Raw genomic sequence first — 26,025 nt, 5'->3', positions numbered from 1 at the left:
TAAATAACGCTGTCAAGCGCTAATGTCAAGGATATTGCTGATTTTATTCTAAAATATGACTTATGCATCATACTTACAATTAAGCTTATAAATGGTTGCAATGTAGATTTGAAGTTAAGCATAACTTTTTGTAAGTATATCTTTTAAAAATGAAATACAAGAGAAATTATCATGGTTCTACTTGTTTTCTTCTACTATGGTATCTAAAATTTAATGATTTACTTGTTTTTTGTCCTTATTATTATTTTTCCTTTCAGTCATTAACCGTAACTTGAACCGTTGCTATTTCTGCTTGGCATACCTTTTGGAAGGGTGCATTTTGATATGTACAACTATGGCAGTGTCACTTTATACCAGCAACATTGACATTTTACAAACGGTGTAACTATTGAATTACGTGTAAACAACTTACACAATCAGTGACATGTAGGAACAAATAGCAAAGGGATTTGAAAAGAAAAAAAGTATTTCTCATTGATGAAAAAAAGGGGAAAATAGCAGAAAAAAATTAAAAAGTGACTGATACTCTTTCAGAAAAAAAAAATTTCAACACACTATCAATCCCTGCATGTTAATGACAGAAGGTTTTGAAGAAAAAAGATTAACATTTCAGTAACATGCTACCATGCTTCACAAGAAGGCTTTAAAAAAATATTATGTATATCGTCAAACAAGCAAGTCTAGAGTGAGTTGCATATCCTAATGCAAATGGTTTAGCACTACAAAAAATGAAAAATAACTGAGGCAATAAACCTCTACATAAATGATTTTCTTTTTTAAGAACCTTCAGTTGGTTGTTAATAATCGCTACTCATTCAAGCATACTATTCGAATCTCACCACTGAGTCAAAACAAGTAAAACACCAAACAAACAGCAGTCATTCATAATATTAAAACTCTGTTACGACGAAATCTATAATATAATATTTATGTTCTTGTTGTTTAGTTCATGCCACAAACAATACACTCGGCATTCCCCCGTCAACTTCACCCCCAGCAGGCAGCCCGGTACCCGCCCCGGCCCCTCAAAGACATCGCCTAAAATAACCCAACCAACTTCCGCCACCCTTTCAGAAGCTTTCCCTTTGCTTCATTGATGTCCCGAAGTGTTGTGTCAAACTTAGAATTGATTTTCACTCTATAATGGATGACTACATGTGCTCACACATGCCGTCACTTCATCACACGAAAAGGTTTTTGTGTTGTGTGGACCTGAGCACACGGACGATATTTACACACGACAGAGATCATGCAGGGATTAAATTACCAGGTGAAATCAAAGAGAAAACCATCATTCTGTTTGTTTCAATCGTCTTGAGATGTGAAATCAAAAATCTGAATGCAGGATTCTTGACAACAAAAAAGGGTATGCTACTTAGGTCTGTTAGGGCCCAAAGGAAACTAAAATCAAACGTAGCAAAAGTAACATGATAGTAAAATTAATAACTGTTATACCAGAAAACACTCACTGTATTATTCTCAACATCACATTTTCAACTGAAAGAGTTCTTAGCAAGTCAAGACAAAAGACAACAAAGGAGGTATCCATTTGAGAAAGTTGGATTAAACTCTTAAGCCATGCCTCAATGTGTAAGAACTGGGCAAAAAGGGCAGAAATGAGAGTTCTATAGAAAGATCCTGGCCTCATCTTTAAAATACTAAATAAATCAAAAGCTTCTTTGTTTTATTTACATAAAAGAGTCTAGACATTAAAAAAAAAGATTTAAAAAAGTCATCAAAAACTGATAACATGCAAGATGACATATGCCTACATGCTGTCTGACATAGAAAATGTATTTCTTTAAATTAAGTCATCACAAAATTTAAGCAGTAAACACAGGTACGCTTTATGCATTTAAAAATGTCCCACAATCTTTACATATCTAGCAAATCAAATAATCTTTCCAAATTCAGGCCTTAAAATGACAAAGTGTAATAGAACCTAATGATGATATTTTCTCATAAAATGCAGGAGAAAACATGGTGGTGTCAATGTCTGGCCATATATCTGGCGTTAAATTATTTAATTAGAAACGATATAAAACATCCAATCAAAGTACAGGGATGGGTTGAGCTGTGATTTGTCAGTAGAAGAAATTGGGCCGTTTTCTTGAGGATACTTTGATACCACCCAATTTCTCTGATATAACACCTTCACTAGTAAATTAGCACATCCCATGTCACTGAGGACAAAGTAAGAAAAAAAAGTTCCACTTGCGGTTTACATTCAATGCATTATGTCACCATTTGGTTTGATGAAATATGCCATTCTCTTTTCTAATTCATAATAAAAGTATTCTTTTACTAGCACGCAAGGAGAAAAGGAATGCTATTTATAACATATACTGCAAAGTTCTGTATCTTCCCCTAAACAAAAGCAGATTTTTTAGCATAAAATTTGAATATTTTATAACAATTAATAAATATAAGCCCATTCATTTGAACCCCTTTTTTCAAAATTAAAAAAAAAAAAAACTTAACCTTTCATCATCTTTCAAAATTGATTATGTGTGCTTTTAAAGTACAATCATCATAAACTGAAAACCACCCTATACTGAATTAAAATTTAAATACATCGGTTGATTGTTTTGCACTCTTTAAATTCACAGTTATCAGACTATACAGAGTATAGGTTATGAACCCAAACCAGTTTACATATATGATGGAACAAATAAATTGGATCTTGGTTCACATGAAGGTTTGAAAACAACAACACCAGAAAATTGGACCTATAAACAAGAACTGTTTCACATCTAAGCAAGCCAGAGATAGACTAAACAGGACTGATGTTTTCAAAGTTTCAATTTCTCTTTTCTCTCAGCAATAACAGATGAAATCTTTGAGGTCAGAACTCTGAAATTACATTCTCAACAGAACAGAAGATATAAATATCTCACCTTAAATAATTGTGTATTGAATATGTAACTCAAGAATATAAAAAACAATCTGAAGCTGAGATAAGAGCCACAGAAAGTAAATGTCATACTAATCTGCAGCACCAAAAATAAAGAGCAATTAAATTACTAGTACTGATAGGTGAATTATTGCATAAATGAATAAATAATCCAAGAAAGATGAGATGCACTAGGTACAAAACAAGAAGTGTTTTTTAACGAATTGTACAAACATCTTGTAAAAAATTATATCACAACATCTGATCTGATGGTATGGTGTGAAACAAAGCAGGTCATGCTGACTATTAATAATTAATTAATGGATAATCACCAAAGTCTAAATATTTCTTCACTGGTCCATTTGTGACTTATCAAGAAAGTTTCATCAAAATCTGTTCATTGGTTTTTGCGCAAAACTGCTAACAGACAAACAAACCGTTATGAAAACAATTCCTCATTTGGCACAGGTAAAAAACAAATAAAAGGAAAAACCTAAAACCTTGCAGGCTTCTCAACCAATTAATAACAAAAAAAAAAAAAAAAAAAAAAAAAAAATTACAACTTTGTACCCAACAAATAACACAGCCTACTCAAGACTGGGTCATCCAATAAAAACTATTGTGTTATGAAGTCATACATTGACAATATTTGCCACAATAAACCTTACAAGTGACAATCGCCCGACTCCAATATTCCACGATTACAACAGAATGCACGGCCATACGTCACTAGAGGGTGGGAAGGGAAGGGAAGCCATGTAATCCACATACCACCAGCTATCTTTCTTCCTCGTGCACTTAACCAAAACATTTGTCTCGTAACAACAAATATCATCACACTATGAACTTGGTAAAGCTTCTGTTGATGATTTCCAGAATTGGGCGTTTGAAGTTGCCTCGGCAACCATTATGTCTGCATATGTGGCCGATTACAAAATAAAGTGACGGGGAAAGCTCACTGATTGCACTCTCTGAGTTTTACCATAAAGCCAGTATTTACAAACCAAAGTGAAGATTAATATTCATGAAAAAAAAAAACAAAAAAAAAAACAAAACCCATGGCATCATGTGGCTTAGAATCAAAGAGTAACTGGACATGGCCACTAAGATTTGATACATAACGTCATTTATCTTTCAGAATCACAACATGGATTCTATTCAGCGCAAATAAAGTGCCATTTTATCGCCAACTTCAGATCCAATCAAGTAATATACTAGACATATGCACGGAGCCTACACTTTTAATGATTGTCTGTGACATCACTAAACCTGTGGCATCACACACATTGTGACATCACTGAACCTGTGACATCACATATATTGTGACATCACTGAACCTGTGACATCACACACGTGACAGCACAAATCCTAGACATCACATGTTTGATAACACATACCCCATAATAGATCAAGTGACAACACAAACCCTGTGACTTCACATGACATCAACCACCCTGTGACATCACATATGACATCACACACTCTGTGACATCACATGACATCACACACTCTGTGACATCACATATGACATCACACACTCTGTGACCTCACACACTGCAGCCTTACCTGGATGCACTCCAAACTGATGTAGCGGCAGCCCAATGCCCTGTGCCAGTAAATACTGTCTTTGTTGCATCTGGATCTGCTGGATGAGCTGCTGCTGCTGGACTGCCAACTGCTGGAGCTGTGACTGGATTTGTTTTAGATTCTGTGGCTTTTTCTCCCCCTGGGCGCTGGCTTGCTGCTGGACAAGCTGCGACTGCTGGAGGATGTTGAACTGGAGCTGCTCGTTGAGCTGCTGGAGAACTTGTTCGTGGAATTTGTGGCTTTGCTGAAAATGGATGGGATACGTTATCAGCAGTGTGAAGAGAGGCTAGTAAGAAATAAGGACCCCCAACTGGAGGTGGTGTGTTAACTACTGACAAGATTTTGTGGAATTTACAACCTATCTGAAACCTTAGGAAGACTGGTACAGTTACACACACACGCGCCCGCACACACAAACACACACACACACACACACACACACACACACACACGTCAATTAAAAAAACAAGTAAAAAACTGAAACTACACATTTTGTCCTAACAAAGTTTCAGGGAGAATGGCCTTCCAAAGAGACCCAGTTGATATCTATATTTTCAGTTCAGATGAAGCAACATTTCATCCCACTCAGGTCACAGAAAAACATGGTGCATCTGAATTTAAAAAAAAAAAAAAAACATAATCGCATACTCTCCTACGTAGTCTGAAGTCACAACACTGCAGTATGTCTAGCTGAGAAATTGTGCACTGGCGGTACTATCACCGATTCAGAAGGGAGATAAACCGCCTGGACTAACTATGCAATCAGTTATATAGACTTGTGGAAAAAGAAGAAAACACTCATGAGGAAATTGAAGATCTTCCCAATCTCATGACGGACACAAAGCTCTAGAGTAGCCCTGTGGTTTCTAATCTGGTTGTATCCAGGTGATGACGTTGAAATAAAACCAACAAGCCCTTCAAGGCCAACACGTGTGCTTTGAAATGCGAAGTAATAACATATAAATTTATATTTGTATGCCATCCCTGTACTTACGAAACTATCAGAGACCAACAATTACAAAACCAAACCTGGGTCTCTGAAAACATCTTTTAAAAACTAAAGGGTAATTTTAGATGATGAGTGGAATAGAGGGTGATTAGAATGGCCTCCTATGTTTAGACGTTCTAATCAAATGGCACTTGTGTCCATCCTTCAGCACTTGAAACCGCACACTGTGCTGAACTACTCACACTATTCCTCTGCCTTTTACTGATGTTTTTTTCTACTGTCCTTTTGGTAAAAAATATCACTCATATATCAAAATATAAAACTCACACAACCTTTAAACAAGCAAAACAGGTTTGCTTTTGTTCAAGCTGATAAGAATCATATTTCCCTGTTGTTCTTTCTTCTGCATGAGTTATTGATATACAATTTGAATATGACGTTCAACAATCTAGCAGGGACACTTTCTTTACGATCACAAATGTCAGGTGACATGAAAGCAAAGCCTTATAAAAAGATGTTTAAGGTATTTCAAATGTAAATCTCGAGTGCAAGATCACTCTCGTCCTGTTGTGAGATATGCGGCTCTTATAATGGCAACTTTGCGAGGCATTTAGGACAGAAAACCTATAATGGGCACTGAACAAACAAACCGCATTGGTTGCTATGGCAACTACTTTTTTTTCCCTGGTAAAAGGCAAAACCAGATCAGAACACACAGGAAAACAGTGGTCTGGAATTTAGGGGAGAAACAGTGGGGAATAACAGCAGACCATGTGTCAATGATATATGTTTCCTTATAAATCAAATGAATTAAAGAAGTGCTAAATATAGCATTCAGATGGACCTGAGCTCAAAAATAGTTGGATCAAGAATTGTAAGGAGTACTTAATTAATTCCTGACATATATTTTGAAAAAAGGGCATGAAAAAGTAAAGAGAAGTGTTGATTGAAATGAAAAAAGCCACAGCTTCTGCATAATATTCTTGTAATATGAGGTCTTCAGGGCCTGATGACAAAAAAAGAGGGGGGGGGAGGACGGTCCAGACGTACAAGCTGCCCCTTTAAAAACTCAACTGCAGCTTAACCTCTACTTTTTTTGGGGCATAGAAAGAAAAAAAAACAATAAACATATGTAATAACCTCCTCAAACCTACCTGCTGCTGTAGTATCTGCTGTTGCATCATCTGTACTTGCTGTGGACCCGACAATAACTGCTGCTGCTGCTGTAATAACTGCTGTAACTGCTGCGGAGACAGTCCCTGCGACGACGACATCAACATCAGTGCATTCTGTTGGCTGAGATCCCCAGACACCTGCTGAGGAGAAAGATCTGACTTGGATCGCTGTGTGCTACTGGGACGCTTGGTGCCGTTCATCTTCAGCGAGCTGAGATCCTGGATATAGAGTGTAAACGTTCCTTTTAGCATTTTAAGATTACTACACATAACTTTACTGTACAGTGGTTGTTGGTGGATCTTTTAATTAACACAACATAGTGCTCCACACTGCTCTGACATCTACAGTCAAACCTAATAACTTCATCTTTATATATGTAACATATTTATGTGTGAGGTGTGATTGTGTTAGTGTAGTGTGTTCGTGTCTTTTCGTTTGTGTTCGTGTGTCTTTGTTTAGGTATAAAACACGCCCTGCCTCATTTCGTGGCACATTCACCCTTTCACGTGTATCATGTACTTTCAGGCACTGTAAATACTGACTTGATTGGTTTGCTTTTTGTTATTTATGTAATTCAAGAGTTTAAAATAGTTTTATTTGGTTATAATAAATATAAATATAAATAATTGTTTTTAGTTCATTTAGTTCTTGTTATTTCATCTCAATTGCACTTATTTTTTTTTAGTCTTAGATCATGTAATTGGTTCTATTCTTTTCTTTAAATTATCTTGAGACATTTGTCCTTTCATGTGTGTCAAAAAACTTACATGTATTAATTAGCCTGTTTTATCATATAAATCATGTATTTTCACATACAATTACACTACATATGTTCTTCAAACAAAAGTTACAAATAATACTTTTGGACATTAAATGCAAAGTTAAACGGGAAACATGAACATCATACTCATGTGTGATAGTAAAAACTGTAAAACCTTAAAACAAAGCTAGCAATTTTTCATCGCATTTAGACTGTATATATGAAAAAAAAATATATAAACTGAAAATCCTGAAATCAGGTGTTAGTCTGCCAACATTCACCCATGTCTATTTAATTAACCTAATTATAGTACCTGGTACACATGAAGGATATGCACTCAGCAATTCAAAAATAGACCCGTAATGAAATGGGTGCAATTATAATTGTAGTTGTCACAAATCTTCCCCTTATCTCAGTTAGACAGGACAACAAGGTTTTATAATTATGTTCCTGGTGGGATGATAGGGGGGAGAGAGATAACATAATAACAGGGCTGAGGTAATAATAAGGCGGGAACCTAAAGTGTATCAACCTCACGTTATTATCACGAACACCAAGGAAACCATTTGTACACCAGTGCCTCCCTGATATAAAGGGAAACCTTTCAACACCCTTTTTGTTCTTTTTTGCTCGTAGTCAATTTCTCAGGTGTTCTTCCTGTTCTCAGTTAGGATACATATATATATATATATATATATATATATATATATATATATATATATATATATATATATATATATATATATATAAATTCATGTGCTCTCTTTGTCTTAGTTCTTTTAAGCCTGTGCTGACATGCAATGTGCAGGTTAGCTCTTAGCAATGTGATTGGATATTTATAAAACTATCACGTCACGTGCGCGACCCGTTTTTGTTCAGTTAACATGTGTACTTGTGCAATTAAGATGCCTCCCCACACGGAGGTATGACCAGACAGGTGAGATAAAGTGTGACGGGTTAGGACAGGGCATATATCACACTGTTCAGAGTGAACGCGACACTCACCGCAAACTGGAAAAGGTGAGACACGCAAGTGCTTGATGACGGAATAAAATATATAGTGTTGAAAAACAATTCTAGTGCTTTCCATTTTCTCTCTCTCATCTTACATTACATCTTGCACAATAACAAATAAACAATTGCAAACATGTAATTAGAAAAGTATTTAGTTTTTCATTTTTTCTTTCACTGCTTTTTTATACTATTAACCAACATAATGATATCATAAACAAAATCATGCAATCAAAATCTTATCTTACATGGGAAACATCTCCATTTTCGTGTTCAACATTCCCATTGGTTGTCATACGTTGTTGTTGCTGCTGCTGCTGTTGATGTTGACGGTGTTGTATTTGCTGTTCTTTGGACGTGGAGAGATTCATTGCAACGTCTTGATCTGTGGCGCCCCCCTCCATGCCATTGTCCTAGAAAGAAATCACGAACTTTAGAACCCTAGTTATTTATCTTTATATCATCATGATAAATATCTAACAAAACAAGGAACTTAACGATGCTATCAGGTCCTCTGTTGGAGTTTCTCGTCAGCTTCTACAGTAAAAAACTAATACAATTTTGAAAGATATTCATTAAAAAAAAGCCTGCAGCAAACATGTGTATATCAATAAAATAGAGTTGAACACCTAACTAAAAAATGAGCAAAACAAATAAAAACAACTTTTGAAGGATCATTAAAATGTAACATCATTTCAGACAAATAATTTGTCATCAAACACTCAACCTGGGTTTGAAAATTAAATCTAAAATCTCACAAAAACACTGTATCAATGGAATTCAGAAAGTGTTCTTAAAGATAACTTTCAAATTGTAAATATATGTGTAGTCCAACACGTCTGTAAGTTTGGTATGCCCAGCACTGGAGGAGTTTAAAACACAGCCTTCTAATAACTGCTAATCAATGCTTTACAAAAGAACCTAAGTCGAAAAATTAGTCGAAAAATAAGACTGCTCAAAACTGTAGACAACTAAGTTGCATTTCAAAAAAGAAGCCAGATGCCACTAACCTTGTTTTTATCCCTTTCCATTTAGCACCTAAACCTTAATCTACGATAGTCTTGCCACTTTTTAATCGTATTGGTGACTTAATGCTATTATAATGTTCCTGCTGCATGTATTACACAATAAGTGTCAATGATGCGCACTTTAACCAATACTACTACGTCAACTTGCCCCAACTGGAGTTTAGTGGTCTAACTGAAGCCGAAGAAAACATGCGTTGTTTTGTGAAAGGGTAAGCCCCACAACGACACAGCATCTATTTACCCTCCGTATGTTGTCACATTCTACAAGGACAGAGTCATCCAAGTTGAATATAAATGGCACAAAACCATAGATCATAAACATAAAGTGAAGAACAGCACTAGAAGTTCACCTCATATAACTTTCTACCTTTTTCATGTAAATCCTCTGCAGTCGTTTTTTAGTAAACATATCAAGATAAAAGCTACAACACGAAATAATGGCCATATCATACACATAAAGGACACATCTATCCTCTTAAAAGGAAATTTGGTAAAGACTGAATTTCCATTGCTATTTGTCTCAAGATTACCCCCCCCCCAAAAAAAAAAAAAAAAAAAAAAAAAAAAAAAAAAAAAAAAAAAAAAAAAAAGGGATTATTTAGCAACCTGTGTCTGTTTTCTAGAGCCCATAAATATGTGGGTGAACTGAAAATATATGAAGTTAAATAAATAAATAAATAAATAAATAAATAAATAAATAAATAAATAAATTAATTAATTAATTAATGAAATTAGACAAAAATACTACAAACAAAAATTTTGTGATAAGTACATCAAAAGTTAAATGAGTAAATTATTGATTACAGAAATAAACTTCAACTACTTGAATGCTTTTCATATCTGAATAATCAATAAACTGATCAAATCATCAAGACCAATTTATGATCACTTTCAGATAAATCTGAGTAATTTTTTCACATCACATTCACAATACCTCCATCTTTCCTCTATTTTTACCTGACTGAACCACTTTTGACTGTCACAAATTGAATCATCACTAGGATTAGATACTGGCTGCCGTGACATCCCCATGTGACATCTACATTATAGCATCATTCATAAACAACTACTTGTCTTCATTATAGTGTATCAAGTGTATTAAGTGCAGTTGAAGTAACATTTCAGAAGACCTTTACCTAGAACTGTTCAGCTTGATTGATCCATACTGGCCCAAAGTCCTTCAGTTTATCATGGAAATCACCTCAATATGTCTACTCCTATAAGAAAAACAGGTTCTACAACATTTCACTGATGTCACAGTACCAGAGTTGCCAGCTCAGCAGCGTTCCACCTGAGTCGCAGGTGCTGAACTGTATAGAGGTTGTAAACAAGCATGGTGACATGATGACCAAGTAGCCATTAAGAATCTCCGAAAAAAACAAGCAGTCATATCCCCCCTTCCTCAGTGCATTCTATACCTTCTTCTACCAGGAAATCATCCAGTCTCCTTGGTTTTGCATTTTTTTTTTCTCCTTCAAAAAATCTGATCTCTATCAAAAGCGATAATTTCTAAAATCCACTCCACCTCTCCATTATTTACTGTAGAATCAGACTCGCTAGCCGAGTGTACTACAATAACTTAATTTCTGGCGAGTTCAGTGTCCTCAAGTGACCTCAGATGTCCAGGTGATCTAAACGGAGCTTAGAAATTTTGCCTCAGGGTCTCGACAGTTATTTATTATTTATCAACTTTGAGCCACATCAAAAAACTGCTACCAGTACACAATAATAACTCAATCTTTTCTGGGGACATTGTGAATTTTACATATACTGACGTACTTTTTAAATTCATGAATTGTTATAATTAGAAAATTCCTTTTGTGAGGAAGCATCAAAATATAAAAGCAGGCTACCTTACTGTACTCTAAATGCTGCACTCTACCTTACTGCACTCTATATACTCCTCAAATATCATACACTGTCAGAAATATATTTTTAATGATTCCTTCAAAATTATGCATTACAAGAAGATTGGAAATATTCCCCATTGAAAACATGTCATCACTACCACATACCAAAACAATTAATGATAACCCAATATCCATTTATTCCTTTACAACTGAAAAAAAAGTTTGCACTTATCAATAAACTATGCCCTGTATAAGGCCCCTATCTGACACATCTCCACAAAGTCACCAATTCAGTATTTACAGAAAAATGATGGTGATGCATATGATAATGTAACCCCTATCTCATAACATGATGTGTACTTAAGTAAACTATATTTGTCACGGAGAGGAGATAAGAATGAGAGAAGCTGTATAATGACTGGGGGAAGGAAATCACTTGGGAATGCATGTCAAAATACACATGCTCTGTCTGACTAAAATGCAAAAATGAATGAATAAAGAAATAAAACAAATAAAAATATTAAACAAAAATATTAAACAAAAAATAATGCAAAAATAAACTCAACAGACGTGTTGAAGGCATACATGGGGGGGAGGGGGGGAGAAAGGGGGAGTTAGGGGATTCTGTTACATAACAGTCTGGCTATTAAGTTGTTAATCTCTCAAAAGGTGGACTGGTCCAGTTAGCTATACTGTTCCAACTTCCATGTGAAAAGGGCCTAGCCAACATGTGTTGTCCATCCCTGATTCATAGTGATGGTAGAGAAGAATATGTAGGGGTAGCACATCCCTAAGTTACAATCAACAATCTCCACCTGAGAAAATATAAATACATGATATTGTATGTATAAACAGAGAGAGAATCTTAGATTTTGTAATCAATAGCTAGCCTACTGGTATGCTGATCAAAGCGATGATGTGCTATAATCATGTCATATATTTTCTACACATTACAAATGGAACCTCACAGCTTTCTACAAGACTGGAATATTGCTACAGTATAAAAAACCCATGGACTGCTCAAGGAAAATCACCAGGTGAAAAATACCAAGCAAAACAAGAATAGTGCTCAAGGCCCAATGGATTTAAGGGTCTACATGACATGCCACACAAGAAGAAAACAGATTTAGTCTTCCCAGAAATAATTTACTTTATTTTAACCATCATTACACAAGAGACATTAAAAAAACCTCTTCCATCAAAATCTGACACCAGAATATTCTTTTTAGACTAAAACCTGGTCGCGCCCTGACCTTGCATCTGCAGCCATCGTACAGGCATGCATCAGCGAACAGCAATAAACAAACAAACAACCTGCTCTAAATAATCTAGTCAGGGCCGAGGCACAAAAGTACTCAACTGGCAAACAAGACCCTGGATATAATATGGCCTGCCCTGGATATGTACTCAAATAAACATACCTTATGTACATGTAAATGTATTTATAAGTATATATATATATAGCTAAAACATTATTGGAAGTTCTGCAACAAAAAGTGGAATGACAAAACCATGGTGGTGTTAACAGCAGTTCTAATTTAAACCAGTTTTCAGGATCTGTTTTCACCTGCTTTAAGTTGAACCTCTTACGAAAAAACGGGTCATAGAATGAGTCCCATGAAACAATCCTCAAATTTCAAATGGTATCACCATTTGGTCCAAGTCAAGTTAAAGACTCGGTACATCAAACAAACCTTATAACTATAGCAAGACTTGCCCGTTTTTGTGTCATTAAGATTTCAAGTTGGGCATAAATGACCTTAATGGCATAAAGACATGCCAGGTGGTATAAGAGTGTTTGGGGCAGATCAAGAGATATTTTCTGACAGCCTTCAAATCATCTTTGTACTATAGATACATCCTCAATTTTTGACCATCTTCCGACAGAAAAAAATAAGATACCCATCAACGTAATCCTGAAATATCTGACCTCCTTCTCCGTGAAGACCCAGAAGACAGCGTCAATCCGCCCTTGAGTGTTGCAAGCATGATACACAAGCGACCTTACAAGGACAATGAACAACAATGACAACACAATGAACAAATTCTCCACAAGCCTTAAGTACTTAAAGCATGCCAGCGCTATCTCATTAATGAACCTTAGTAGAAAAAAATGGTAACAAAAAACTCCAGTGTTGACTTCTGACCTGCTGTATACAGAAAATGACTCGGCATTTTGAGAGAATTTTACATCCACCATTTGTCTAAAACAATAACCATACAATGCAGTAGAATGATAAGCAATTTAATGTTGTGAACACAAACATCTTATACATAAAAAACAAAAGAAAAACATTATGAATACAAAATTATATGATCAATAAATATGACCATTCTATCATCAATTTAATGTTCCGAACAAAGGCATCTTTTATAAAAAAAAAAAAACAATAGAAATATTTTATAAATACAAATATTGAAAACATGACCATTGTATCATTTGAAAATAAAAAACCTGCAAAATAAGTAACAAAACAAGCTGCAGAGCAAAAACAGGAAACCCTGGACAAACATTTACTAATTTCCCATAAATAGTACATTTCCCCTACATTGATTGTGTAAAATCAGATCAAAATCCTAATAAAGTTCCATCAAACATGTTTTTGTTTGGGGATAAAAAAAGAATAACTGCACTAATATAGTGTGGAAAGTTCACTCAAAGTGCTTATGGACTTCTTACTTTCTTGATAAGAAGGGCAAAGTTGAACAGGGCATGCAACCAACTATGCCAAACTAAATTGGACATACAACCAACTATGCAAACTTTAACAGGACATACAACCAACTATGCCAACTTAAACAGGGCATACAACCAACTATGCCAACTTTAACAGGGCATACAACCAACTATGCCAACTTTAACAGGGTATGCAAGTAACTATGCCAACTTTAACAGGGCATACAACCAACTAAGCCAACTTTAGCAGGGCATACAACCATGCCAACTCTAGCAGGGTATACAACCAACTATGCCAAACTAAACTGGGCATGCACCTAAATATGCCGAACTGAACTGGGTAAACAAGCACCCTACAGTACCTTACTGAATTGAGGCAACCAAGTGGCCATACCAAACAGAATTGGGCATACAACCATCCATACCCAACTATAAACTACATCCTTACACAGCCTTTCCATTTTATTACAACTCAATTCTCATCACTCCAAGTTCATACTATTGCCCCCCACAGCAGTATTTACTCACACATGGCTATATGAACTCACAGGAGGGCCAACAGTAGAGTTCACCAACACAGTGGCTATATGAACTCATAGGAGGGCCAACAGTAGAGTTCACCCCCCCAGTGGCTATATGAACTCACAGGAGGGCCAACAGTAGAGTTCACCAACACAGTGGCTATATGAACTCACAGGAGGGCCAACAGTAGAGTTCACTCACACAGAGGCTATATGAACTCACAGGAGAGCCAACAGTAGAGTTCACTCACACACTGGCTATATGAACTCACAGGAGAGCCAACAGTAGAGTTCACTCACACAGAGGCTATATGAACTCATAGGAGAGCCAACAGTAGAGTTCACTCACACAGTGGCTACATGAACTCACAGGAGGGCCAACAGTAGAGTTCACTCACACAGAGGCTATATGAACTCATAGGAGAGCCAACAGTAGAGTTCACTCACACAGTGGCTACATGAACTCACAGGAGGGCCAACAGTAGAGTTCACTCACACACTGGCTATATGAACTCACAGGAGGGCCAACAGTAGAGTTCACTCACACAGAGGCTATATGAACTCACAGGAGGGCCAACAGTAGAGTTCACTCACACAGTGGCTACATGAACTCACAGGAGGGCCAACAGTAGAGTTCACTCACACAGAGGCTATATGAACTCACAGGAGGGCCAACAGTAGAGTTCACTCACACACTGGCTATATGAACTCACAAGGCCAAGTTCCACTGAGTTCAGACAGTGCAGACTGAGTGCTGTGAAACAATTAATCCCAGCCTTCAGCCGCTACAACCTCAAAGCTGCTACAACAAGCTGCACTCTGCGCCTACAATAATAACTTGAATGAATGATAGTATTCCAACCTAGATTTCCATCACGGATGACCTTGCTGTCAAAACAGCAGCAGTAACAATGAAACGGAACAGTAACTAACAAAAACAGACCTATGCCATCAGTTTGAAAGGTATAGTTACCGTGCAACCCATTCACAATTTTCAGCCTTCTTTCTCGATTTCTCCATCAGGGAACCCCATCTGACATGATATTGTATGTATAGAGAACAGCCTCTGCTGTTTGAACAGATGGTCTGAGTTGCATTCATGTTAGTTTACTTTCTGCTGATATGCCTCAGGATGGACACAAACATACTTGGGGAGAGAAGGAAGGGGAGGGGCGGAACAAAACCAAAATTGTTAAAACGTATTAGAAACTGGCCTGGACAGCAATTTATGGAGTCATGATCAGGTTTCTGCTGCAAATTTCTTTAAAGTAATTTTCTTTCCATATCTTCAATGAAAGCATTGTAGAGTGCAAACACCAATGTCATAATGAAAACATGAAATAATCATACAATAATACAAAAAAAAAAAAAAAAAAAAATAGACAGATAAACATGGGTACATTTTTCCTTTGTATGCTTTAATATTACACACTTGAATGTTACCCAATCCTAATATTGTGATATATTGACTTAATCCTTTATCATCACTGTTGCTATTAATAGCACATCGCACTAGCTGTTCAGGGAGTTACGTTGACTTGCAGCATCGCCACTGACTCCATGTTCCCACAACCCTTCATACAACTGTCGAAAATCAGTTAAATCAACACATCACGTACTTCGTGCCCTGAGTCAACTCTAAGCGCTGCTTACTAGGTTTCTTGTTTCCACAATCACTCTAATGTCCAAGTTTATAGATAAACACAACGGTATTTGTTTTAAGGCTTGTTTAGACGTGGCGCTGAAAAGAAAATAGCCATTTCCTGTTACCGTGACACTGTGCAAATAACAACATCAATTAAGTCAACAAAATATCTACCTCCCCAGTTTAGTAAACAAACAAAAGAGCTCCAGTGCTCTTTGTTGGGGATGGAAAAATAACAACAGGTATTTCTTGTTTTTTCAAACACTTCACCACTAAAATTTGTCTGTGCAATTCTCCTGCTACTTCACTGGAAAAGCTTTGCATCCAGGGTAAAGACAGCAGCTTCTGAAAGGATTGGGTGTTATATGTAAACAATCTAAAAGCTTTGTTGTGAAAAGTAAACAAGCAAAAATTGATTTTCTTGTTTGTTGATCATAGCTGCAGCAGCTTGTATAGCCAAAGGCTTTGTAAATAAGGGTGCGGAGAGATTACACTAAACACCATCATGATAAAAACTTTCCCACAACTAAAAACTTGTATCGACTTGTCAGCAATCTACGTCAGTTTCACTATGGTACCTGCATTACTTGTGTACATGCTCTCTGATTTCATTTTTTACAATCTTAATTCAATGATTACAACTAACAAAGAAGTTGATTTTTCTTTTTACATTTCTACCGACCACACCTTCACTATATGCTGAGCTATTTTTATACCTTATCTAGGGATAGAACTGAAATATGAGCAACATGATTTTAGGGGAGCAGTAAGGAATTGATCATCTCCATTTTACTCAAGAAATATCTGGGAACATTCCTAAAGACGTCAATCCCCTAAACAAATCGCACTTGCACAAATGTCAGTGTCTCAAAACTGAGCTCTGACATAGGTTAGGTCATATTTCATAAAAGAAGACACTGTCTGAGGTAATGAAATCTAGGGAAACATGTTGTAATGGCATCTGATTTAATATCAGCAAATGTCTCCATTATCCATAATAGTTTGCTTTTGTCAATATCTTATTGCATTTGTTCATCATGAAAAAAACAGTAGATGGCAATTGCTTGTATCATTTGGATAAAACTGATGAATTACATTTCTGGAAAAATGTTTTGTTCATAAATGTTCAAGAATCATACATATTCTGCACCACCTGTAAGGTTGAATTCATACACTTCTTTAATTTTAAGATCTGCTAAATTAATTTCTTTCAAAAACTGAGGTATGACCAGAAGTTAATAAATACTTTTTAAAATGACATCTATTTTTGATGTACATACTTTATGGAACTTGAAAAACAACACATACACAAGATCATTCAATTCAAAAAACAAAACAACATCTAGGCAGATATGAGGTGTCAGTTGTTACCTGTTCTAAGAAAATCACCCAATGATTATTTTGTTTATTTCCTGGCATGGAGACCTGGGCAGCCCAATTTCTGATTTCTCACTGGTGTTTTATTTTTAAAAAGGAAAAAGGACATTATATCAGATATTCCAGAACTCAATTTACATACACTGGCACAAATAAACCTATTACCTCAGATCTACAACAAGTTGTATAACAAGTTTAACCAGCTTAATGTTACACCATGAGGCATAACAACGCTACAAGCACGACTCCTAGCAATGCCTTGCATGTCACTGAAGGCAGCCTCAGCAGAATGGAAAAAACAGAGTTTGTTTAGTTTTTCCTGCCCTTCAGCCTCTTTCCTCCCATCATGCGACATAACCTGCACCCAAACTCTGCTGGAGAACAAACACCTTCTATACAAGTACAGTGAAGCGTTGGACAAAAACACCAGTAAAATGGAAAAAAGTTTCATGTATCTTTCCGTCCGAAATAATCAAAGAGTGAGCAAACAATGAACAGAGAGAAATCAATAAAAAGCCGTGTTGACTGTTTTCAGCAAAACAAACTGTCTTGTCTTTATTATTAACTTTACCAACGGAGGAAGCACACATCGCGTCCTGCAGTGTAATCAAGCATAATTATCCCTGCAATAAAGAAGCTTTTGTCTCTCAGAGATCTCATAAAAAATCTGTGATTAATATTTACCCACTGCCACTGGAAACAACACCACACTATTGGACAGGGAATTGAAGTTGCAGGCATTATAGGATGATCAAACATTTTTTTTCAAGAACAATGTGGTTGAGATATCAAATACCGATTTCTCATTCTTAAGAAGAAAGAAAGACAACACAGATCACAGATAGTTGTTTCTGTTATTCACCCAACTGCTAATGATTTTACACTTGTGGTGGAAGGTCTGATCTTTGCCTATGTTGACAAGGAGTTTTCACACTAATGGCCCAAGTGATTCAATAGGCGCATTCACACTGAAAATAGGTCCACCCTTCTTGGTAGGACTCCTTTCTATTTGTCTTTCCGATCTTGTCCGAAGACGTTTGCTGTTTGCCAGTATCAGCCTAGAATGAGAAGGATCTGTCCATCTTTAATGAAAACACCTCTATTTAACTTTTAAGACAATATACCAGAAATGAAATAAAAAAAACAATAGTAAAATTGTTCTACTAGTAACTAAAATATTTTCTAATTACCTCTTACTGGCTAGGTGTACAAGAATGCACGTATTAAACAACGGACTCCTGCAAAAGCTCTTCAGACTCGATCCTTGGCTGATAAAAACTTATTTAAAAAAAACAGACCCATGCATGTATCATCTTGCCAACCTTAATCCACAATCAGAACTAAAGCTGATACAGAATCGCGGAATCATCCAGGACATCAAATGAGCTAATCCCCTGCCTTGTCTGCGTCACTTTATCGAAGACAAAAAACACCCAAATAAATCAATACGAAATACAAAACTCCAGGCCTGGGATGTTGTGGCATTATTTACCAATAAGAAAAACCAAGCTCCTATTAAGAAAATTTATCAATAAAACCATTTTCTATCTTGGGTTCCCAGTAACAAAGCAGTTCATCATGATCATGCCAAAATAGAACCAGAAAGGATGCAAGGTCAGGAAATTTACTCTCTCTCTTGACAGAAAAACAATTTCAACAGCATAATAAAGTGACATCCATTGATTTTTCCCCTTATTTACTTCTTATCCCAGAGCTGTGCTGGAGAAAACATTGTTATTTGAATTAATCTACTGGACAAGAGTATACATTTCTTATCCCCGACCTGAGAGTGAACCGTTTAATGTGAATGGATAAAAAAAGAAAAGCCGTGCAAAGATCAGAATGGCAGACCAAGCCACCATCCCTCATACAAGAGTGGCGACAAAGGATGAACGGAACCTAACATCTGCGGCAATGGCTCTCTGTATACTAAAATATTCATGCAAGAGAATCATAAGAAAATTCTCTTTTAACTATAACCTCTAGGAAACTTTGTCCTTGAAGGTGAAAAGTTCTCACGTTTTCTCCACGGGCAATGGTTTAGATTGTGCCCTCTTAGCAGAAAGTGATTACCATTAGATCACAACAGAGGGTCATTCTAATCCCTGTGCTGCCCACCTACTGGAGGACATGACACTTGACAAAACTCCCACTCCTTCCAAATCCCCCCCCCCCCCAAGGCCCGGGACAGGATGAGAGCCAAGATTGCTTTCTCTTAATGCACCCCTTCACTGAGTCTTGAAATTGACAAATTTCTTTCCACGTGGTAAAAGTACTATTTCTTTGTTCTGATCTTGTGAAATACCCACGTGGAAATAACCAGTTTTGGTAACATTTTGCTTTCTCTATTTTTTTCTTAATTAATCCTTGGTTGTCAACTTGGTGAGATTCAGTTACACTTTGGGGACCACAATGACCTGAAAATATACGTCACCAGGTGTGCAATGCTGTATAAAATAGCATGAACCTGAGACAACAGATAAATAAGAGGTGTTGTTCATGGTGAAGTGATCCTAACCCCACAGTATTCAGACAACAAAACACCAAATTAAGCCAAAACCACTTGTGAAAAATCATCACAGAAATGCGATTTGCAACTGAAGTAACTACTTCACCAAATACCAGTTGCTTAATCTACTTGATTACTGGAAAAGGACATTCTGAAATCAGGAAATGTGTGCTTAGATGACAAACAGATCTGGTTTCAACAGACAAAATTACCTGGTTTCAAATAGTGGCGCCAGAAACATTCCAACAACCCCTATTAATTTTCTGCTTAAAGTACATATATAAAAATAATATATGATTCATTAAACCAAATTCTGTTTTTTGGTTTTTTTTTCAGGAAGGCATTTCCCCTACTTTCGTTAAGTTTTTTTATCCCCCACCCCCAATTTCCCCATAAATAAATATTTTCCAGTGTTTTTCAACTTAGGTTCATTTAGTTAATTATGGGAGAGATTACATAAAAAAAATAAATAACAGAAAACTACCCCATGTGTCGAAGACAATAATTATTATATTACATGGCTGTCACTGAATAAACTTCAGTCAGTAATCCAAGGCAGCTTATCCTTAAAGTTCAATCGGAATTCCGTCATCCCCCCTCCCCACGCCCCCTCATCATTTATATCCCTCTAAAGTTTACAACTCAGATCTGTGATTTTTTTTTTCTATCTTCTCAATTTTTTTACCTTCTCAATGTGTGGCCTTTAAAAAACCCTATTTACATCCTTCTTACCTTTTGAATCTTGTTTTTCAAAGTAAATACGTGAAACAGACAGGAATATACTAACCCTGCTTAGTCCTGATCCTCTCGTAGCAAAAAGCTTTGTCATGTTGCTGGCTGCTAAATTTATTTGCAATATGATGTTACTATTTACTTTGGCAGCACACAAATCAATACAGTCTTGAACGATAAATAAATTGGTCAATAAACATAACACGTTTTGCCAGTCAGGATGGTTAAAGCTTCTGGATTCATTGCCACTGCCCTGTGTTTTCTTTCTGGGTGTGACTGTAAATTCTTGTATATACAGTGTTATTTCTCAAACACTAATAGATGCACTTTAATGTACACAGCTATTTCAGTATGGAGCATTATTACATCAACAAAATTAACAAAGTCTCTTTTTTAACTCTCCTATTTACTTTATCTGACAAATATCCACACTACATGTACTATTCCCTGTCTCAACAAATCTCTCTCACTTTTAAACATGTAATTTGGTTCAGAGTGGTGAAAAAAATGAAAAAAGGCAAGAAGTGCCAAATTGTTTGCCACAGCAAAGTGAGTCATCTTGTTCTGATGTAGTCAAAACATAAACAGGAAAATAAGTAAGTTTCCACACAGACAAACAAACCCCACCAGCGCCAGCGGACCTACATGGAGGTGAACAGCTGGGAAACCCAGGATTCAGACTACATCCACAGCACTTCAAGGAAAACCAGAAAAAAAAAAACTTGTTTGTCTTTTCCAGAGCCTTAAAAAAGCTTTGAGGGTACTGATCCAAAGATGGCTATGCTTTATTGCTAAAGACAGGAGGGGAATCTCTTTTCTTTCCCCCCTTTTTTTCAGGGTACCTATAACATTTTGAGGTAAAATAAATAAATAATATGAAAGTAAGAAGTAAATATCAGATGATAATTTGCATTCATGTTGTATCTCTTGCTGCTAATGGATAAATAGATTTATTTCACAGTTAGAAAACAAATAATTTAACAAGTTTTTCTTGACAATTGAGTGAATTCTTAAGTGGCAAATGTTTTGTAAAATAATTTTCATGCATTGAATGTGCAAAAAAATTATAAACCAAACACTTCTAAAACAAACAGTTTACAATAACTGGTTCTGCTGACAATGGTTGCATAAAATAGTCTTTGGAAATAGTGTCTGACGTGTTGTTTTTATTAAGAAAAACACTTTCTCTTAAAATCAAACCATTTTCCTGTGTTGATTTATTTTTATTTCATTTTCAGTAAGCAAATAGGGAACCCTAAATTAGTGGTACTCACTAAACCTCTTTTCTTTAAATACAAATTGTTACTTAACAAATAAAACATAAGAAACAGATGGTTGCAAAAGATATTTAAGAAACAAAGAAAAATTTTTAAAAACCCATGTTGAAACACATTAAAAACAGATCTAAAAGAGGGTGGAATAAATTCATGCAGGCATCACTTCACAGCAGTGAACATCTTCATAGTTTACAACATTCTCAGTAACCTCAAAAACTCATAAAAATAGATGACTGAGTGACCCTGAAAAGCCTGTCTAACTGACAAACTCATTCAATGATGCTTTCGGTGAAAAACATGCCCTAGATGACATTGTTTTTCACCCAAAATACACAACTCATGGCTTGACGGAACACGGGGGCTTACCTGGGTCGACACTGGCTGCATTGTTGTCTCTTCTGACTCTCTCCACCAACTGTGGACAGCCCTTACGCCCTATTGTTGGTGGCAGTAGCAACACAAGGGAAGTTGGATGTTTATTAGACAGATAAGAGGACTGTGTACCCTTTGATCTACAAGAAGGGGAATAATTACCTGCTGAACCAATTATCATGATAAAGAAAGGGGAAGACCCACTGAAACCCGTCAGTCATACAAATTACCCCTGCCTAAATACAAACAAGGGGAAGTTTGCCCAAGTACACTAGCCTGTGTCTATAACAAAACACCTGAAATTACAGAGAGGAGCTTGTTGTTAGTTACTTCAATACAGGACTAGACAGATATGCTCGACATTCCATGTTCATTGTTCCATCACAAAATGTTTTGAGGACTCCATGAAAAGGGGACGGTCAGGACCCATTCCCGTAAGGCCTTATGAAACTTAGGTGTACAATTATCTACAGCATCCTATGGAAAGATTGAATGGGGGGAGCCTCTACTTGTGTATCTTGTATAATCACCATGTAAATTACCTGATGAGTCAGATAGTAAATAAATTGTCGAATTTCATATACATGTAAGATTTGTGGACTATAATAATAACCACAATCCATTACAGGTCAGATTTGAGTGCTTCTGATAGATATGTTAATATGGGAGGAAAACCACACACATTAATTAGCAGAGGAGAAAGTATTCTCAACAAACCAAGTCAGCTGTGTATCATGCTGAATGACAGTTAAATTAAATCCATTCCAATGAAGTAATTAAATGAAAATTGTTTTATTCATAAGCTTATCACAACCACGTCTTGTTCATTTGTATCAAGTCAGAATCTCTAAACAATTTTAGCTTACTTGGTCTTCAAAAAGACAAATGCTTCTATAGTAATTAAATAATTGGAAAAGAGCAAAATATAAATTGAAAGTCAATGAGCAAAACACTCTAAAATAATTTATGTGCAGATCTTTGTAGACCTTTCCTTACTTTAAGTATCAGTTTTCTGTAATCTAAAAAGTTAAAAAATGTATCAAGGATAAACTTTTTCCTTGTTGCAGTTGTTTTAATGGTTGTGAAAATGACATCACTGTTACATATTTGAAAATCTTGAAAATATTTAAATATAAACTGAGAAATCAGTGGTTAAAAAAGACTACACACAGTGATTTACTCCTAAAAAGATAAAATAAGCATTTTATGCTTCACCAGCCAGCATTATAGGCATGTTCAGATATGTCTTTAAAAAAATATTAACATAAATTATGCTGGTCAAGTTTCACTGTGTTACTTCCAGACTACAAATTAACACGAAAGATTTTTCTTTTCTGTTATTATCTAATCAGTACATCCTTTTTGAGAAAGTTCCTACTAGTAGTCTACTAAAACACCTCCCATACACTTCAAATTACCTGTTTTAGTCAGAATGAATACTGTAAGTATTCAAAAAATTAATCTTTAATAAGTGTAACTTGCTCTTTTAAATTTTAAATCCTTTCTCTAAACATCTAAGGACCGAAACAACCATACACTAATTTTTTCAAAAATGTAAATTTTCAATCGTAATGCACCAAGAGGTCCAACATGCACATACTCACATTTACACCTTCACAAATGCACACGTGCACACACATATATGCATCGATTTGCAATCACACACATACACAGCAGCACTGAGAAAATGTATCAAGTTTTAAACAACTGTTTCACCAAAACTAAAGAAACAAACTAATTAAATGAAACTCATCATAAAAGTGCAACACAGTTTAAGAGGTCACTACAACAACAAAAAAAAAAATGCTATCTTTTTACTATGGCTTTCAACATCATTCATTCCAGCACATAAAATATAGCTGCTAAAACCTCCTTAAATTGGCATCTATCATAACAAAAACAATAAAATTCTCAGTTCACTGAGCACTCATCAGGTCATCTTTCTAAAAACAACAGACTTTTATTAATTCAACAACTTCACCAAACTGGATAACATCTAATGAAATCAGCTAAATTCAAACTTTATAGATAAATTAAGCTGTAAAAGATTGATATTAATTCAGTTTTTTTTTTCTTGTAATTGTTTACAAACTAAAGCAACCACACATGACCACATAAAACTTGAATTTCTTCGAATGTTCTATAAATCAAAGATTTGCCTTAAAATGAATGCTAAATAATTGATTAAAACCGTTAGGTGTGAAATCACAAGAAGGTTCTTTAGTGTCTGCAATCTCCCAATGTCCTGAAGGTGATATACTTACTCTGGACATCGCTTTCCTACTTTACTCTTTCCTTCCTTCTTGACCAGGAGAACAGAGCGGCGATCGCACGACCTTCCCCGCGTTCTTGGTTCTCTCTCTCTCGGCTTCCTAAATATTGGATTTTACAAAAATACAGGATATTACTCTGGGACTCTGCTAATAAAGCTGAAAATAATAAACACTACATTTGCTCTGCAAACAAACCCAACCCAATGACAGAGAAAGCTCCCTTACCCACACTGAGCATGCAGTATATCCACATTACAATGAGACTTTGTGAAGTCGATAGCGCAGTCAACAAAAATAACAACTAGGGCATGATAAATAAATAGCAATTAATGCCAAGCAAATCTTTAGGGATATTGAACAACAGATGACTGCCTTTATGAAAGGAGGCAAACACATTTCAATGGTAAATTATGCACAAGATGGGAGCTAGGTTTAATTATATCTTAAAATTGGCCTTCTGATAGTTGTCAGGGTTTTTTATGCAAACTTGGCAGATGGCAAACCCCGTTAGGATCGCATTAGTAAACAAAAATAACAAATCAGTAAACAAATGTGCCAATCAAAATGCTGGAAACCTTAATACAAATCCCGCTTTTGTAAACAATACTATCCCAGGTTTTAATTGAGTTAGAGTTTGCTTAGCTGCCTCTCTGGACGCCTATTCAAATACTTTCTGCAAAAGTTTAATATTCTTGGCGATAATTGCTAAGATAAAAGAAATGCAGCAAAATTTGTTGTGTTGTATTACCACTCAAGTCTCACTGTGGCTCTGTGGTGTTGATAGGGCGTGCGTGATAAACTACCTTGATTTTGCACAAATTGCCTTTGGCTAATGGAGCCACAATACAAATAAACAATTAAAACTGCAGCACAGAGCACATCTGGTCCATTTACTGGGCAAATAATCCATGCTGAAACAAACGCGCTCACTCTAAAGTAGCCTGATAAGGCCCACCTAGATTCAAACAACATTTTCGGCCAAAACACAACATGTTCTAACTCTTTCCAGCAGTTAAAACGTTATTCTGCAGCGGCTTTGTTTACTTTACTAGATCGGCCCACATGTTCGCGTACGCGCAGCAAAACCGCGATTACTCATTCTCTACTCAGCACTGTCAACCAAGCCGGGGTTACCAGCGATGTAAAATAAGAAACGAATCGCGGCTGACATTAACTTTCTAGGCCATCAATGCAACTCGGCTTTTATTGTTGTCCTTATCGATTTTTGTGCCCGTTGTTTATTCAACGTAAAGTAACATGGCGGTTTAATAATCAACAACAACAACGCGATCGCCAGCTTATAAACCTTCATTTTACTCTCTTCTAAGACAACTCTTTTCCCCACAAATATTGACAGGAGAGGAGGGTTCACGTTTTACTATTTAGCC

General features: G+C 36.0%; 1 protein-coding gene across 10 annotated transcripts in view; it reads right to left on the bottom strand.

Annotated features, from left to right (window-relative positions):
• LOC106162444 (uncharacterized) overlaps window positions 1-26,025 on the bottom strand; it is a 61,411-nt gene that overhangs the window by 34,993 nt on the left and 393 nt on the right. For 3 of the 10 annotated variants that reach the window (XM_087014471.1, XM_087014472.1, XM_087014466.1), the window contains exons 1-4: window positions 20,771-20,827; window positions 8,625-8,789; window positions 6,584-6,823; window positions 4,460-4,724 (exon numbers count right to left, since the gene is read on the bottom strand). In XM_087014471.1, coding sequence (XP_086870597.1) covers window positions 4,460-4,724; window positions 6,584-6,823; window positions 8,625-8,789; window positions 20,771-20,812 — 712 coding nt within the window. In that variant the 5' untranslated portion in view covers window positions 20,813-20,827. Of the gene's footprint in view, window positions 1-4,459; window positions 4,725-6,583; window positions 6,824-8,624; window positions 8,790-15,425; window positions 15,453-20,770; window positions 20,907-22,358; window positions 22,546-24,628; window positions 24,737-26,025 lie in introns of those variants that run through there. The other 7 variants (XM_087014470.1, XM_087014465.1, XM_087014464.1 and 4 more) reach the window with 7 other exon arrangements.

Source organism: Lingula anatina, chromosome 6 (assembly GCF_051362555.1).
Source record: "Lingula anatina isolate TDL-2025a chromosome 6, LinAna3.0, whole genome shotgun sequence".
In the NCBI taxonomy this organism is placed as follows: Eukaryota; Metazoa; Brachiopoda; class Lingulata; order Lingulida; family Lingulidae; genus Lingula; species Lingula anatina.
This window is presented reverse-complemented; position numbering and strand designations above follow the sequence as displayed.